This window comes from Protopterus annectens, chromosome 3.part0 (genome assembly GCF_019279795.1).
Source record: "Protopterus annectens isolate FY-2018-M chromosome 3.part0, PAN1.0, whole genome shotgun sequence".
In the NCBI taxonomy this organism is placed as follows: Eukaryota; Metazoa; Chordata; order Ceratodontiformes; family Protopteridae; genus Protopterus; species Protopterus annectens.
The window spans coordinates 1,814,835,399-1,814,854,300 of NC_056731.1; the positions used below are offsets into that span (position 1 = coordinate 1,814,835,399).

The 18,902-nt window shown below is 37.2% G+C and overlaps 1 protein-coding gene across 4 annotated transcripts in view; it reads right to left on the minus strand.

Moving 5' to 3' along the window:
• The window catches only part of ALS2CL (ALS2 C-terminal like), a 2,758,770-nt gene that overhangs the window by 878,311 nt on the left and 1,861,557 nt on the right, over nucleotides 1-18,902 (minus strand). For all 4 annotated transcript variants that reach the window (XM_044065874.1, XM_044065873.1, XM_044065871.1 and 1 more), the window contains one exon: nucleotides 6,681-6,811. In XM_044065874.1, the coding sequence (XP_043921809.1) occupies nucleotides 6,681-6,811 (131 nt within the window). The remainder of the gene's footprint in view (nucleotides 1-6,680; nucleotides 6,812-18,902) is intronic.

An 18,902-nucleotide genomic window follows, 5' to 3' on the forward strand; every position in this document is an offset into this window, starting at 1 on the left:
GAATAAGTTCCAGTAAGGTGTGGAGAAACCAAACCGGAAATAAACAAACAAACAAAAGCGCGCACACACACACACACACACACACACACACACACAGAATTTGCAAAACACCACAAGACTTTGACCAGAAATCTGTACTGAGCTAAGATGGCATCTTAATACCGAGCCACTAATGCAGCTCTCAGAAGATGATGATTTATTGACTAAACTAGCCATACATTTTCTGACTGACCAAATTAATAAACTTGAAAGAAGGCCCTAATGTGATCAGATTAACTGCAGGAAGAGTATGCTGAGATTTTTAAAAGTATTAGGAAAGCAGAGAATTTCTAGGTTATACTCTGTATAGCCAATAATGGGAAATCTATCAATTCTATGCAAAGTCCAAAGCAGAGAAAGAAGTACCAAAAACAAGGAGGAAGTGAATATCACAAACCGGTAGTTGCCTGTAAGTATAAAACAAGTTACAATGCATGCACATAAGTGCAGAGCAGTTTTAGAGACAGATGCAGTACATATAAATACATCATGGAGAGTAACGGGATAAATTTGAGAAATAAAAATTTTCCCATAGGAGGGAAATACAACTGTGACACTAATGGGGTCATTTACAGGGCTTGCTGTCAATCCTGTGAAGCCTTTTACACAGGTAAAACAGAGCGGAAGAATCACAATTGTATATATGAGCACATGTATGAAATTAAGATGAAAAAAACTACCAAAGCTCTGTACAGGCATGTGTTGTCACATGAAGGACATGAGTTAAAATTTGGCATAGAGGAAAAGGTTGAAAAAATCCACCGGGGGGGGGGGGGGGGGGGTCCATGGTCTACCGTACTGGAAATACAGGAATTAATTTGGCAGATAAAGTTAGAGGCTTACAGGTTTCCAGGCCTCAATGACATGGTCAGTCTAGGTCCCATATTAAAGTTAAGGTCACTTGAACAATAAAACTAACTAGCATGAATAAATGAAGGATTTAATTCTATGCATTTAGTAAAACTGTATAAATGCAGTATTAACAGGGTATTTTGTTTTAATTTTATATACATTTACACCAATGCTTCATATTTTTTGTGTTAAAAACTTTTTTTAGGAGATGTAATACTGTACTACGGGTGGTGGATGATTGTGACTAATTTTATAGATTTTTCATACAGTTTTTGGTTGCAAACCAAGTTTTTTCAAGTAAGAATATTTTTACACCAGCTTTACTATTAATTCTTTCTGCTTAGTTTATAGACGCATATGTCTCTTTAAATGAAATGACTTAATAGGGGTGGGTTGTGCTCTCAATGTAACAGAAGGATACTTAAAAACACGCTTGAGTCTCTTTTATTTGTATCTGATGAAGTTTTATGGTTTAAAACGAAAGCAGTTATATATTCTGTTTGCCAAGGATTAAAGGAATTTTTTAAGCAATTGTGAAGGCTCTTTCTTCCTGTGCTGTGGATTGCAATTTCTTAATGTCAGATCAAAAGGAAGTCTAATATGAACCTTTTAAAGAAACCTAGTTATTATTAGATGTTCATCTTGCTGGGCATAATGCTGTCATAAAAGCATGATACCCATTATAAGCCAATTACCTGCACAAGCAGAGCTTTGATAAATACAGAGAAAGGGCACTTGCAGACTGAAGAGGAGGCATTGGTAGTGACAAAGTCATAAACACTTTCAATGATACTTACATGGACATAACGTTGCCCGTGTAACAGATTATAAACCACTGGAAATAATCTGCAATACATTCAAATCAAAACCTCACCTAAAGCAGAGAACTGTGAGTACAGCCTTATTACAGATGGGGTGGACAGAATGACAGGGAGCAGCCATTGCTGATTTGCCCATCCTAGGTGGAGGGAACCCTTCAGGCTCACCATCAGGATGGTGCCTAGAAGGAGCACTAGGTGACACAGCCATAAGCACAAGCCTGCTGGCCTGAGAAGCTAGGCACACAGTAATCCTGGGGAATGATGTGTGTGAAAGCTCACAAACTTTCCTTGGATTATGTAGCTACAGTGGACCTTATGGAACTGCTGAAGGTGTTAGGAGCTCCAGGGGTGGTCTGCCTAACCTACTGAATGTCCCTCTCGATACCACCCAAACCACTGCCTCTCAAAACCGAGAGAGCTGATGATTAAAAAAGGTGAGTGGACTGGCTCAGTTGAACATTTTCATCTACAACCCTTAGTTTGGTATTAAAGAAAAGAAACAAACAGTTGTTGGCTTTCTGGTACACAGGGCTGAAGCCCTAAATCTGCCCTAGATTACCTGAGTTCAGTTATTAGCCTATGCACTGCAGCAGCCAAAGAATGAAGGAAGGAAAATAAAAAGGAGATGTCTACTCAACTCTTCTAGGAAGAATGGTGAAGGGACATGCAACCAAAATGCAAATTCTGGAGGTGATACCACAGCCATCATGAGAGGCAAATGTGGCATCAAGTGAGAGTGCAAAAAGATAACTTCATCACAAGCGGCAGTTGTCTCCCAGCGTCACTGCATACCCAACCTGGCATAAGCACAGTATGTCACAGAAAGAAATATGGCTTAACTAAAACAAATCTTGAAAAAAAAAAACATTGTGAACTGCAGTATGATGGACTCCCTGTTTGGTCCTATTCCAGTCAAAGGAATATAATGATTTGCACCCCTTAGAATTTTCAGGTCTCCCCTGCAGGACAGACCCTATTAACTTGGGAATTTCTAAGGATAGGAATACTGATGATATATATATATATATATATATATATATATATATATATATATAAATATATATATGTAGTTTGCTTTGAAACATCTAAAACCCATAACATCTAATTTCATAACACTGAGACCAGAACATCTAAAACCCATAACATCGAATTTCATAACATCCAACACTCCAAATCACAAGAAAATAACATCCCCTCCACATATAATGACACCAAACACACTTTTTACTACGTTTCTGCATATATCTGTATATGCATATATATATATATATATATATATATATATATATATATATATACACACACACACACACACACACACACACACACACACACACACACACACACACACACACACACAGGTGCACACATACTGTGTATGTGTGTGTGACATACCCACATTGGGGGGTGGCCTAATGCTTAACATGTTTATCTTACAGATACAAGGTACAAGGTTTAACTCTCACATTTTGGAAGCATGGCTAGGCATAAAAAGGCCATACTTGGGTCATCAGCTGAGTAATTACCATGAACCTATGAACATTCTAACTTAACCTTGTTCCCGTGGCTCACATTATTGCTAAACAGTTCACTTAGCAATTTAAAAAAATTTAATTAAAATTTAACTATGAGTATATGAAATGGGGCTTGGAAGGAAACTTTGCACTAGATAGTGTAGCACTCCCTTAGCTGGTCTGAAATTCCGAGGTGCATTATTAATGTGTGCATTTAGCTAAATTGTGGGATCAGTCCAGAGATCTAGATATTTCAAAGAGCCAACTGATTCATTCAGTTCATTTTAGTAGGAAGCAATGGTATAGGAGTGTTGCATTTTAGGACAGATACAGATGAAGCTGTTTAGCTAAGTGCAAGGAGCAGAGAGAAGTAGAGTTAAGTGATCAGAACTAAAATGACATGGATGTCAGGGTTATTATGGGGCAGTGTGTGTGTTAGAACAGATACAGCAAGGAGGAGGACCAAGGAAAAAACTTGGGTACTTCTTTTACAAAGCCTTTGATCCAACTAAGTAGTTTTAGCTTAGATTATTTTTTCCAATAATGGCATTATTAAAAGACTTAGAGCTATGAAAACAGTAACTACTAGGAAATATTTATCAATTTTTATGCTAAATAGGCACTAGTTAAGGAAAGTAAGGCAATGATGGTATTATGGGCAGAAAAAAAAAAGCAAAGTTATTCATCTTATAGTTGATTAAAAGAGTGAAGATAATTTTAGTAGCAAATGTAGTTTCAAGGGCAGCCACGTTGGTGCAGCGGTTAGCGTTGTTGCCTCATAGCAAGAGGGTCTCTGTTTCGATCCTTGGCTGGGATGCCTTCTGTGCGGAGTCTGCATGATCTCCCTGTGGTCACATGGGTTTCCTCCAGGTGCTCCAGTTACCTCCCACATCCCAAAGACATGCTGTAGGTGGATTGGACACTCTAAATTGGCCTTTGGCGTGAGTGCGTGCATGTATGTTTCTTCCGTGGAAGGTTGGGCGCTGGGCTGGCGACTCGACACTGTAGAACTCTACTGCCAATCATGAGCAGACAAGGTGATCCTCTGTGGCGACCCCTAACCAGGAAAACCCGAAAGAAGAAGAAGCAAATGTAGTTTCAAGTAGCCTTTAACCCTTTACTTGCTGAGCATTTTCAGAATGTCTGTTCCCAGAATACTGTTTGTTTTTGATCTTTGTTTTTAAGTGTATATCTCCAAATGGTTCAACATTTATTCATGAAATTTTCACTGAATGCTGGGAGTATACACATGTTACAGTCTGGGCTCTTACATTCAAAGTCAAAGGAGCAGCAGCATTTTGCATTTTAATGTAAAAATCATTTTAATACCATTTGTACGCCATAACATATACACTGAATGAGAAGTTCACATTTATCTAGAAAAACACACACTGCTTTTAGGTGTGAAATCACACCATTTTATATTTATGTTTTTGATAGTTTTGTTAATTTTACTCTGAAGAGAAATGAAAGTAACAAATTTTTTTCAGCTGTTTTATAAATATTGCACTCTGTCAATTTACTCTTCCCCAAATTCCACCTTAACTTCAAAAGAAAACAACTTTGCACTGCTTCAGGATTATTTTTATGGAATTTTCAGAACATGACCCCCCCCCCCCCGATAAGACCACTTTCATTTTGCTTCCACAACTTAACAGTTTTAGAGAAACTATATAGACAAGCATCTAACACCACGCAAATATGCACATTTTGCAATAAAATACAAAAATTATAGAAAACAGGACTTTTTCACAAAAAAAAAATATTTTTGGTTTGTGGGGAAAAAACTTGGCTTGAGATGATTATCACTGTGGAAATGACACCCCGACACCATTTGCTAAATGGGAAAAGGGGTTGAGGATAGATGGATGGATTTCAGAACAGCATATCACCTATAAGATTCAGATACATGTTGAGTGTGTTAGCTTAAAAAATCCAAAATTGCAAATACTGTAGATCTGTGGGCAGTGGTTAACAGTGCACAGTGACCATAGCACCATACACCTGCACTTTTTATTTGGCTCCATATATTTACATATGTATGTATGTGCATGCGTGTGTACACACACATATATATGTACACACACACACACCAAACGGTAAAAAGTTCACCAAGACCAACTATTCAGGGGAAAAAAAACACAAGAAAGATCCATCCAAGTTAGAATCTTCACTGTGCAAAATCTTAAACCTTCTGCAGTGAAGGTCTATGGAATATATGCAAATGACCTAAGGATATACTATTGTTTCAGCTATACAGATTCTGAATACTCATGCCTTTTCTACGTTTTTTTATTTTTAAGTCTTTAAAGGTACATTCAGACCAATAAAGCCAACCCCTACCTGCAGACATGCATATTTCAGACTTTTATTTTTTGGCCTCATTATTACAGCATAAGAAGACTGTTTGGGTATACTTTAGAAAAGCAGAGCTTAAAATCAAGCCCGATGCCCATGAACATCAGGGTGCCTGCAAAATATCGCAAACAGCATCCAAACTAAATGGTAAAAAGGTCACATACACCCCTTAAGGATTTACTACTACTTCAGCCCATGATTCTTTACTTTTTATTTTTTATGCCTTTATGGATTCACTGGTTTGTCCTTATTGGGTCATTTGCACATACACCATGGGGCTTCACTACTCAGTGTTTAAGGTTTGCACTCCTACATTTTTTTCTCTGTATCAAGCAGTACATCAAGGCACCTTAAGTACCATGCACTACAAAGAACTACGATTGGCTTTCTCTAATTATAAGTAAAATGTGTGTTCTTGAAATGGAGATCCAGATTCACTTCTCAATTTTTGCTTTTGAGGTGCATTTCTTGACATTTATTTCTCAAACAAACTTTTTTTATCAGAGAATGGATCATAGTCCTTTGTGTTATATATACTGATATATTATACAGAGGTGAAAATGCTTAAGACAGTAGTACAGTAAGAAGTTGTAGAAGGCTATACAATTCTACCTGGAGATAACATTAGAACGTATATAGAATTTAGTGTTCTAGCAAAAACAAGAAAACATTCAAGTTGCTTTAAAGTCAGCAAAGCTAAGCAGCTTTACTGATAAGGCACATGAAAAGACTGGAGAACTCATGTGTTGATAGGCAAAAGGAATCAAACAAAGCTGTCATAGTCAACAACTGTAAAAACTAGAAAACAGAAGGGAAGAGCAAGTTTCATGAAAGAAAAGTACTTATAGGTAGGCAAGGACAATAAGACAGGCTCTGGTTCATTAATAGAAAAAGTCATGTAGATGGCTGCTATGTCAATCGTCTTATGTAGCCTGCCTTAAAAACAAGCTGTAGGCCTAGTAGGAACACCTGGGTTAAGAAAGTAAAATAAAGAAAGAAATAAAATATCCTTAAACTGGTGGCTTCATATTAACATATGACTGTAGATTCAATAACAAACAGCTAGCAGAATATTAACCACCCTGGTCACACTTACATCTTTTCTGCTGTTTTCAAATCCTCTTCTTTGCGACAAGTAGACAAGATTCCACTAGCCTGAAGATTATCACCCCACTGGTTGCTGAATGTACCTTCTAGTGTAAAGCCATTTGGAAATGTCAGCTTACCCTAAAAAATACAGATATTTTGATTCTTCAAACAATGTTCTTTGTTACATTTTGTTATCAATTTTTTTTCTGGTAATTCAACTAAGAGGTACTTTACAACAGCTTATCCTGATTAAATTTATGGAAGGATGGTCAAAAGTTTTGAATCGTACAGAAAACACACCTGCCATACACGAGACACAGGGCTCACAGCATGGCATGAGCTAACTATAAATGTTATCGATTCTAACACAGAATCTGTAGACACATTTTAGAATGTTGCATTAGTACATTGGCTTTGCATAAAGAAAATACTTTAACAGAGACTATAACACGCAAACACTGCCAACTAATGTTTTATCATGCAAGTTCTGTACATAAATTACAGATCTGTAAGTAAACTTACAACAACAGTAGATGTTTGAATGATCACTGCTGCAGTTGCCTTAGTTATATTAGCTATATCCTGCCAAGGATATAACAACTGGCTAACTTCCAAGGCTTCAGGGCACCTTCCACATGCCTAAAACTGTCCATCAGCTTGAAAGCATCAGGGCACCTTCCATGCACTCAAACTTCTGGGGGGACATTCGCTGACAGAATTAAGGTGGTGATTGGAGTCCTTTAGGGATCAGTGTTGGGACCTCTGCTATTCAGTACTTACTTCTCACATCTCAACTTAGCAAATAAGGATAGCTGGTTAACAAAGTGCATGAATGATTGTAAGCTGTTGTCAGGTTCTCACCCCACAACATACAAGCACTCCAACAAGAACTTACACTTGTCAACAACTGGTGTACAAAAAATGGGCTCAAACTCAAAACCAAAAGGTGCAACACTGTAGCATTTGGTAAGCACCCCTCACTCCAGCTTATAACATAGATGGCACACAACTACAAATTGAAAAGTTAGTAAAAATCCTATGTACTTGGATGGATAGCTCCCTTCACATTTAGCAATCACGTTGCAACAGATGTTAAGAAATCCTTTCATCTTGACAGAGAAAGTACATTTGTTTAAGAACTTACCGTAACTATAGACATCTGACTGATCGCTGTTTCACTATTATTAATTGATGGGATATCATGCCAAGGACAGCCATACATCTGGTCAGCATACCAAAGCCTGGATGCACACTCATTCCACTAAATGTTCGCTGTATGACCTCATCCCAAAGGAGACAGAGGTACATAAGAGAAGCATGAAGGCAAATTACCTATGAACTTTCTTGCCCCGGACAAAGGAACTGAAGCAAAAGTACAGACAACTATTTACCCATGTACAAGTCAAAGGAGCAGAGGAAAAAATAAGAATCCACCTCAGTCCAACAAAAGAAAGAGAAACGGGGAAGGATCGAGATATGTAATACTGCAACAGTGATCAGTCAGACATTTACTGTTATTGCAAGTTCTTATGAAGCTGCACAATGTCCTTCCTTGGATCACTGTTGCAGTATTATTAACTGATGAAAGTGTCCCAAAGCTGTCTAGGAAGATAGGGAGAAAGAAACCTGAACAGGATTATGGTCCAAAAAACCTTGAAGGACTGACCCAGCAAACCCTGCTCTAGTCCTAGAGAAAACATAAATTGTGTAATGTTCTGTAAAAAAGTGTGAAGAGAAGACCAAGTAGCTGCTTCAGGAATAGATCTTGGATTCAAACCCTTGAAGAATGTTCCTGAGGAAGTTGCAACTCTAATGTACCATGCTTTAATTAAAGGAGCTAGAAGTTGCTTGCCATGGAAAGAATAACCAAAAGAGATAGCCTTGGATAGCCAATTACTAATAGTTTGTTTGGAAACAGGATAACCCAAGTTCTTGTCTGAGAAAGGAAAAAAAAGCTGGTTTGCTTGTCTGATAGACCTGGTCTTAAGTAAAAATATGAACTGCCTATGCGCATCCAGAGAATACAGAATCCTCTCTCCTTTATTCTGAGAAGGAAAAAAAGCAGACAAGGTTAATGGTCCAATCCAAAGAAATCTCATTAACAACCTTAGTCATAAAAAAAGGATGAGCTCAAAGAGTAACCCCCATCCTAATGGAAAATGAGAAAGGCTAGTGGTGTAGACATCAAAGCCTGCAACTCAGACACCCTTTGAGCAGAAGCCAAGGTTACCAGTAACACTATTTCCAAGTACAACATTTTAGATATACAGATGAAGCAGGCCCAAAAGGAAATAAGGCAAAACTTTTCTAGGACATAGTTCAGAACCCAAGAAGAATGGATAGCTCTCCTTGGAGATCTGATATGTAGGATGCCTTTCAAAAACTATTTGACCTCAAGTCAAGATGAAAGTGGTAGATTCAGAGGTAAGCAGGCATAAATGACTGGCAGATGTGCTTTAACAGAAGATATGCCAGCCCAGCATTGAGCAACTCACAGAAGTAGTCAATAATATTAAGAATACCCTGTTGATAAAGGTCCCGATTCTTTCTTTGGCCTGAAAAGCAGAATCTTTTCCATTTGGAAACATAAGATTTGCTTATTTTTGGTTTTCTAGCCTCATGTAAAACCTTAAGCATGTCCCCAGAAAACTGGTGTCTAAAAGGAATTAAAATTCTATCACCCAGAGAATTAATTTCATAGTCTGTAGGCTGAGAGGAATTAAAGAGCTTTGGTTCTGTGTGATCAAGTCCATCCTGTGAGGTAACTTGAAATCATTACTCCTGGCCAAATTAAAGAGAAGACGAAACTGATGTTGCCTGGACCAAAACAGAGTCATCAACAAGATTTTTCTGGTTTGTCATTCTTGACTTTTAGAAGGTCTTTAGGAAAAGGAAGAAGTGGATGGTAAGGATAATGAAACCTCCCAGTCAAGGAAAATACATAGTGTCCATTCCCCAAGCTTGAGGGTATGGGAGTCTTAAAACAGCCTGAGCTGTCATGTGAAGTATGGTGGCAAAAGATATATCTGTGGAGTACCCCTGAGTATAGTGGCAAAAAGATCTATCTGTGGAATACCCCACCAATGGACAATGTCCAGAAAGACCTCTCTGTTTAGCATCTATTTGTGAAGGGCTGCTCTGGATATACTCAAAAGATCTGCCACAGTATTCCATTCTGCAGGTATGTACACAGCTTGAAGAGAGACTTTTCTGCTGAATGCCTGTTTCCATAACCATCATAGCTACTCTACAGAGGTGGTGAGCTATGGTACCCCCCTGCTTGCTTATATACCACATAACTGTGGTATTGTCCATGTAGATCCAAAAAGGTCCAGGAGTCCAAACATAATGTAAGGATTGAAGGGTTAAAATAACAGCTTGTATCTCCTTTATGTTTATGCAGCCTTTTCTTACCTTTGCTGTCGACACCCATCTCCTGGACCCTGATGTGTATGGTACAAGGTCTCCACACAAGATCTGAGGTACTTGTGAACAATAACTGACAAGAGGAAGGAATCAGAATTGTGTGTTGAGTGGAATCTGATTGATCCATATCAAAATTCTTTTTTAATGAAGTTCAAGAGAGGAATGAGGAAGGTTAACTGATGGCAATGGTAAGGCCAAATAGACTTCAGATACCACTGAATCTTCCTCATATGATATCTGGTATAAGGTATCATTGGAATTTCTGAAGCCATACATCCTAAGGCTCTGAGAATACCTCTTGTGGAGGTCACATCCAAGTGAAGACTAATTTACAAGGAAGAGAAGCTGGTCTGCTGAAAAAAGGGTTATCACTGGCAATGTGTTGAGTCTGCATCCTACGAAAAACTGATGCTAACATGGAGTTACACAAAACTTCTTTAGATTCAGTGCAAACCTAGATTATTCATGAGTTGCAAGAATCTCTTGGGTAAGAGCCTGAATGAGGAGAATGTCCAGATGCAAGAAAAAAAAAATGAATAGCCTGAAGTCAGCAAAAGGCGATGATGGGAGCTAGGCACTTTGTGAATACTTTTAGGGCAGTAGAAAGACCAAAGAGTACAGCATAAAAATGAAAATGATGTAAAGAGACATAAAGCTTTAAGACTTCCCTACATTGCAGAAGAATACAAATAGGAAGGTGGCATCCTTAAAATCCAAGGTCACCAAAATAGCCTAAGGAAGAATTATTGCAAAGACTGAAAGCTCATCATCTTGAAATCTGGAACTTTGAGAAAGGTGTTGAGGAAAGAAAGATCTAAAATAGGTCTCCGAGAGCCTTCCTTTCTGGAAACCAGAAACAGACTTGAGCAAAATACATTTTTTTTCTAGATGAAAAAAGCAAGTCTTGAGTAAAAAACAATTTTTCTATATGAGAAGACACAAATTCTACTGTCCCCCTGGCTGTAGAGGCTTCAAAAAAAAGAGAGAGAATACGATTAATCAGGTTTGGTGGGCATAGGAAACCCAGAGAGGTAAGGCAAACCTTCTGAATGATGGACAGAACCTATCTGCCAATGTTATAGATTGTTAAATTGGCAGAAAAGATTTGTTTCTGCATTCTAACAGGGAATGTGACTTGAAAGCCTTACCCCCATCTTGCAGGATGTCTGCAGATGTTCCATTCCCAGGTACATAACACAACACAAAGGTTGTGTGTGTCTTAGGACAGAATCTTTTTGCCCAAATTTCACACATTTGTAAAATCCAGAAGTTTTTTCCATAATAATTCTCACCAAAGTTATGCAAACACTCTGCTCAACAACAGCAACAAAATCAACCACAACAACAAACCTTAGTCAGATCCTTTAGTGTTCATTCTATGTAGAATTTTTACTACTTTCCTTCTGTTGTTATTGTTTTCTCAACTGTATTACCTATTGGCCCAGGTTGTGGCTGCAATGGCTGCTTGGACCAGCCCACATACCCGGTTAACATAAATAAAGTACAAAAATTATAACAGACTAACAATTGTGGGGAAAAATTACACAAAGGTGTCCCAACAAGGTTATAGCAGAGAACCTTTAAGAGAATGAAGAAAAAACAACTTAACTAGGCTTCAGGAAAGAAGGGAGGAGGCTAAAGACATTGAAATATGTATCTATACAAATAAGACATTTATTTTCCTTTCTTCTTTAAAGAGCAATATAATAAAAAAAAAAAGTAATTTCCTGACTAAACATAAAAAATAAACATTAATGCACTCTGGCGGATCATTTCTTTTGCAGAAAGCAGCAACTGAGATCTGGAGGTTCATGAAGAAGCAGGTCCATTACAAGAGAGGGAAAGAACTCAGGCACTAAAGAAAAAAAAAAAAAACTCATCTGTAGAAAGGTTACTGGCTCAAATCCTTCACAAGGGTGGATAACTCCTACGTTGGTGTGGACATAAAAGACAGCACAGGTTTTGCTAATGCAAAAGAAAGAACTGGGCTGGAGATGACATACTTGATAGATATTTGTACCAGTGTATGTTTATGTGAGGGAAGCAGAGCTTACTTTGCTTCCATTTCTAGGCTATGAACAAGCCACTTTCTCTGATTTGATAAAGGCATTTGACCTCTACCTTGGAAAGCTGTTAAATGTATAAAGTTCTCGGTTTGCTTTGTTTGTAAGGATTTTTTACTGGGGGGTGCATTCTTTGCTTAAAGACAAATGGAATGGCATTATAGTGCTCCAGTGCTTGAACTCCACTTGGTAGAATACACTGGAATACATTAAGGGTTTACTAAGAATTTAGCAGGGGTATGACCACGTATATTTTAGATGACTGTTTGGAATATGATCTCTTGAAATACTAATGGGTTGACCTCCATAATCAAATGGCCAAGAGTTTTTGTTTGACTAAGATAGGTGATCCCTGGAATTATTTTGTTGCGGGAATCGCACTTAAATATACACAAACACCAAAAATTACTGAAACTAGGGTACTGTCACGGTTAATTCTCAAAGTTACCCTTTGGGGCATATGAGGGGAAACCATAATATTGGTAAACAGGGCAGTCCCTTTGAAGTTATGGAACAGTTAATAAATAAATAAAGATTTGTGACTGGTGAAGTTAATATATGATAAAGGCAGACTTGAGAGTTGCAAAAGCAAACTGTCAGGCCAAATGGCATAAATGGTTATGTTACTCTGGGTGGCTTTTCAAGTAGGCTTAATTATATGGCAGGTGATTGGAATATGATTGCAAAGTAACAAGAAATGCAGACGGGACCCAGAAGGATTAAAATTCTAGCCACTGGACTGCATGTGGCAAAATTAGCTAGGGTGATGACAGATATTTAGGGTTATGCAAATAAGGAAAAGAATGACTACACTAGGTCTTCTGATCACTATGGTACCTTTTCCCATATTGGTAAAATGTTAATTATAATAGAATATTATAATTAGGCAAGTTAAGAAGCTTTATGTTGGTCCAGTTATCTCCGATTATGTGCCTTGGGTTTTCACTCAAACTGTTTAAAGTGAACCTCAACTTTAATGCCAAATTTTCAGAAATTATTAAAAGTTGGACAGCATTAGGCAATAAAATCAACTAGGCAACATCTGATCAATGGCAGCAGCTCAAGCATGGCCTCTCTAGGTATCTAAGGAAAAAAAGACTGCTCTGCAAAAGAGAGGGAGGTCCGAGGCTGAACAGGGTAGAAGGTGAGTTGCTAGAAGAAGCTTAGCATGATGGAGTTGCTGATTACATCATGAAGATGTTAGACAATAAACTGCATAGGCTGCAGAAAAAGCTGCACTCATTTTTTAATAATTCACCAGGAGCTCTAACATGTCTTACATCTAGACTCTGCCAAAAGCAGGCAGACTGTATGGTGGTTATGATCAAAATATCAAATAGTTTAATCACTGATAAATGTTATGATATTTTAGAGAACTTTAGGGTTTGCCATCCAAAGTTGTACTCCCAAAAGGAAGTGGAGATAGGACACAGACCTCTCAAAGCAAAATATGTGAGTGATCTTCCCTTACAAAAGCTTAAAACCCAGGGACCTGATGGTTTGCTGGTACAGGTATATTAGGAAATGGGTGGTAGGTTTGTGCTTTGGTTTTAGAAGATGCTTTCTATGTTCTTGCTGTGGGAGTTATTCTGGAAAGTCAAAGGCTAGCAGTAATCCAGTAATCATAGATACACCTAGGGAGGAGAAAGATAAAACTCTGGTTATCTCCATATCAACCTATTCCCATCGTAAATCACAATTGTAAAATCTTTACTTTAATGGTGGCTAGGCATCTGGCTAAAATGATAACTAATTTAGATAACTGAACCAAATGGGATTTTTACCTGGTGGAACAACCTTTGATAACATAACTAAGACACTGGCAGTTACTGATGATGCTTACCGAAGGGATGGATAACTACTGGCACTTAGATTTGCTGCAGAGCAGGCTTTTGATCAAATTAATTGGAGATATTTGTTTCAGGTTCTAATTGTTATACTTTTCTTGTAAAAGCTGGTACAATTACTAATGGGTATATACCATGGTTCTACATCACAAGTTAAGTTGGAGCCATAGTTGTCAGAGGAGACTGTGCTAGCTTGGGAAATGAGACAAGACTGCCCAATTTCACCCTTTGCTTTTTGCTCTTAATTTGGAGCCATTGGCAGGGAATGGCATGGATGCTATGTCAGGTACAGTGGAGTATAATTTTTTTTATATACAGATGACCTGCTGATATATTCTGACATTTCAGAGTTGTTTCTGGAGTTAGACAGATTTTCATAGTTTTCTGGTTATAAGATCAGCTAAAAAATAGGTCAGTTGGAAAAAATTAAGATCCAACCCAGGGGATTTCAAAGTAGTATACATTTTTGGGAACTCAAACCAAATAAAATAGTTGGGCACTCTGCTCCAGCAATCTACATATTTGACACTTGAGATATTATACCAAAGCACTGAGCAGTTTAGTAGAAAGGGGAAATTGTTGCTGCTATATTTTGCAAGTAGACTTGACATGCATCAATAGTTTGTTCACCCAGTTTTTGACTGAACAGACTAAAAATATTTTCACACCTTGCATCTAAATATCCATAAGGAAGAGCTTCAATTTTCTTAGTTTTTTGTATTACTTTGTTTAGTTTCTTCCCAAATATCTTCAGCTGCTATAATAGCATGTTTTTCATCTACAGACCTACATGCTTCATCTTATGTCCCCTAAGAATATGTGTTGTTGAACCAATTCATGCATTGGTGCATAGTTTACCACTATAACTTTTGTTTCATCTTATTTTATGTACTAAAAAGATATAAATCCACAATACCAAAATGTTCTTTTCACAGATTTACTGAATGCGGAATAATGTCATCTGCACATTACCCTAACTGTTCCTGAATACCACACTAGTTATTCACTTGAATATGTGAATCCCTTAGTTTGTTTGATAATGGCTCTAAATATAAAGCAACTAACAGAATGGAAAAGACATCCTTGCCTGGTTAATTTGTTCAAATACAGCTTGTCAGAGAAGATCCCTTCCATGTTAATTCTTGCGTCCAGCTTGTCACATATTCTCCTTATTAACCTTATTATTCTATCAGAAAATGCAAATGTTGCCTATCAGAAAATGCAAATGCTGCCACTTCCCCATCCATAACATCCTAGCTGCCTCTACTCACCAACAATGGTGGTGTTTTCTAACATTTTGCTTCCATCTGCATAATAACTGTTCTATTAATATTGTCAAAATGTTTGCCCTCCATTCACAAAGCCACACTGATCTAGACCTATCAATTTTGGTAATATCACTGCCATTCTCTTGTTCTGATACAGACACTTTATAATCCTGGTTTAAAATTAAAATGGGTCAATATGAAGGTAGATTTGGTAATAAAGTCTCCACATTTTTCTTCCAAGATGGTGGCATCCCCCCAACCATTTAAAAATACTGTTAAACACATACTTCCAAATTGTTATCTCTGTCTTCCCTCCTAACTTTTAAATTTCTACAAAATGACATCTTTTCTGGAAAACTCAATACAGACTGACTATGCATCACTGTTTTTATTTCACCTCCCACATCCTTCGTTCATCTCTCTACCATGTTTTTAAACTCCATTTTCATTTATCCTCCTCACTATCACTTCTGAAGTAATTTTTATCTTCCTTAATAACTCAAAATCATACTCACTAGTCATTCCTTATATAGGTAGGAAAGTGCCAATCTCTCATTTTTACATCATTACACTGTATCTTTATCTTAGATTTACTGGTGCATTATCTGACAAAGTTACTGAATGGGTCTCACAAAATTAAATACACAAGCTCCTGTTGAAAAAGCATTCTATCTAGTCTAGCCCAGTTATTGTTTATTGGGAAAAATATGTAAATTCTATTGGAGTTCCTGCTACTGAACTCTCTCATCTTTTAACAAGAAACATCTTTATTAAATTATTGTGTGTGACATCGACAATCTTACATTTATATGAATGAAAATAAATCATAGTGGCACAATTTCAGTTGCAAACATTATACCTTACAAACCATGCCAAAACAACTGTAGCTGCAAACATTACACACTGCTTTTAAAATATCCAGTCATTGAAAAACAGAATAGGCAATGGCAGGGAAACAGATGACAAACATAATAAAATAAGCGCTTTTGTAAAGTTTAATAACTAAACTTCTTCAGACAAAAGCAGTAACCAAAACAGAGCAAATAAATACTCATTCACATATCACGATCGTATAGTCACACAACAATACAAAAATCATTCATTAATTCCCCATTCAACAACCCACCTGTTCCTACAAAATACATGTAATCAGTTAAACTGTGTTATAACAATTTTTTAAAAATATAAATATGTAAAATGTATTAAAGTGCTAAACTTCTCAACTTCAACATGCAAGCTATATAGCACACATTGTTCAATCCAGGCTGACTGTAGGCATACAACCTTATCTGCCAAAAAACTCCTGTTGTTCTAATCTCAATTACAGCGCCACACCCCCATCAGACTCCACATGGTCTATTACCTTAAACAAAAAGGAATGCCCTGGATGACCTACTGAGTGTTTTGCTAGGACATTTTCCAGTTTACCCTTCCTAATGTTATGCAGATGTTCATACAGACGTTCCTTTAATTTACGGTCATTCTTTCCTATGTAAAAACAAGGACAAGAGTGACATTTGGCTAAATAAATAATACCTGTAGAATTACAATTGTATCTGCCCCTACACTTACATTTATGTCCTCTGACTAAAAATTAGTTCCTTACGTCTATATATTTACAATAGGGACATGCCTCACATTTATACATCCCTTGTTGTCTCATGGAACTTTGCTTCCTAAATTCCAACAAATTCTTTAGGTTATGACCTTTTTGAAAAATAAATCTAGGTCTCCCTTCAACTTTACCCCTTAGTGACTCATCGGATGTAATTAGACACCAGTTGTTAAATAAAATTTGCTTTATGTTGAAGGCATCAAGAAGAAAAGGTGTAATGAATGCTAAACAAAAATTAATATTGTTGTCAACAATGTTATCTACACTTACTGTGTCATCTCCTTCTAGGGGGGAATAATTATCATTCAAAATAGCCTTAAAGTGCCCTGACATTCTCTTTGCTTGTACTTCTGTTATAAGTTCATTCAATAATTGGGCAGGGTAACCCCATCTCAGAAAGATGTTTTTTGATAGGTGGAAATCTACATTGCTGGTAACCAGCTGACCTTTCACGGCCGACTTTCTTCTGATACATTGGATGTGTGCTGGAAAAATGTAGGAAGGAGTTGGAATAAGTCTCCTTCCTGAAAATCCTTGCTTTATAGCATTTGTTCTCCCTATCCTTAAACAAATCTACATCCAAGTAGGCAATTCTGTCACTATGAAAGACCATAAATTCGGTTGTGCTATTACAATACTGGATGAATTCCGCAAAAAGTTCTTGTCCACCTTTAAAAATGACACAGATATCATCCAAGTATCAGGTATAATAATGGACCAAGTCTAAAAATGGATTATTTTTAAACACAAATTCACTCTCCTAGTAGGCCATAACCAAAGACTAGCCCAACATACGGAGCCAAACGCAACACCCTTTCTTTGCAAGAAATACTTGCCCTCAAACAAAAAGAAAGTACTGGACAAAATTGTGTCAGATAGTTCCTGAATTAATGACAAATCATGATTGTTGACTCCCTTTGTTTGTAAGTAGGAGGCCTATCCATTTCAATGCCTAAATCATGGGGGATGACAGTGTAAAGGTCCGTTATATCAACTGTTGCAAAATTATAGTCATTATCAAACACAATGTTATTGATATTGTCGGTCAACCATTACATAGCTTATTTAGATCATGCCTTCTTTTATAGATCATTCCTCCTCTGCATGTAGTGGTTCCACATTTCCCATTTTTTTCCTGTGTAATGTACTCCTACCCTTTTCTAAAGATCCAAGTTCCAGTTATTTTATCTCTGTTACTATCTTTGTTACTTCTAGTAAATTTGATTTAGACTTTGATTTCCATTTTCTAGTTATTGATTTTTTGGCAACCATCATAATTAGACACAGCAAGGCCTTACTATGTCTAGGCAATTCCAACTCTGTATCATAGCTCAAAAAATAATTTCCCTAGCCACTCCAATTTGCTCACCCAGCATCTCCAACAGAGCAGTCTGCAAAGTCAGCCAACTCATTACAGTCTCAGTATATATGTTCCCAGTTACCTCTTCCTTCTGCATCACATCTCCAACATTTGCTGTCTACCCGAGGAAAAATTATTTGAAATCTGCTTGGGGTATAAAAATATCTATGTAAATACTTCCAGACAAAGATCCTAAGTCTTCAGATTTTGGTTCATGTTTGGGAGACATACATATATCCCACCGTTGTTTCGTTGTAAATTGCTTATCCAATATCTCTTCCTAATTCTTCCTAACCTCTTCTGATTGATTCTTATAGTTATCATGCAGTATTTAATATGCTCTAATAATTATTCCTTTCTTAAAGGCAACTTCTGTTTTAGATTCTACTAAGAACTATACCAGTGCTGGTCTTTCGATTAGGACCCCCTATTTCTTTTTCTTTGCCTTTACTTGGACATCAATCCTTGATAATGGAAGGCAATCTCTAACCTACAGTCCAAATAAGTTCTTGGCATCTTTCCATTCTATTGCCTTTCCCTCTCTAGTTATTTGCTCCCAATACCTTGGTTCCTTTGTCAGTTTTCTCCAATATACTCCTGTCCCCTTCTTGTCTATTGCCTTTATCCCTAATTTCAGTCACCCCTATCAA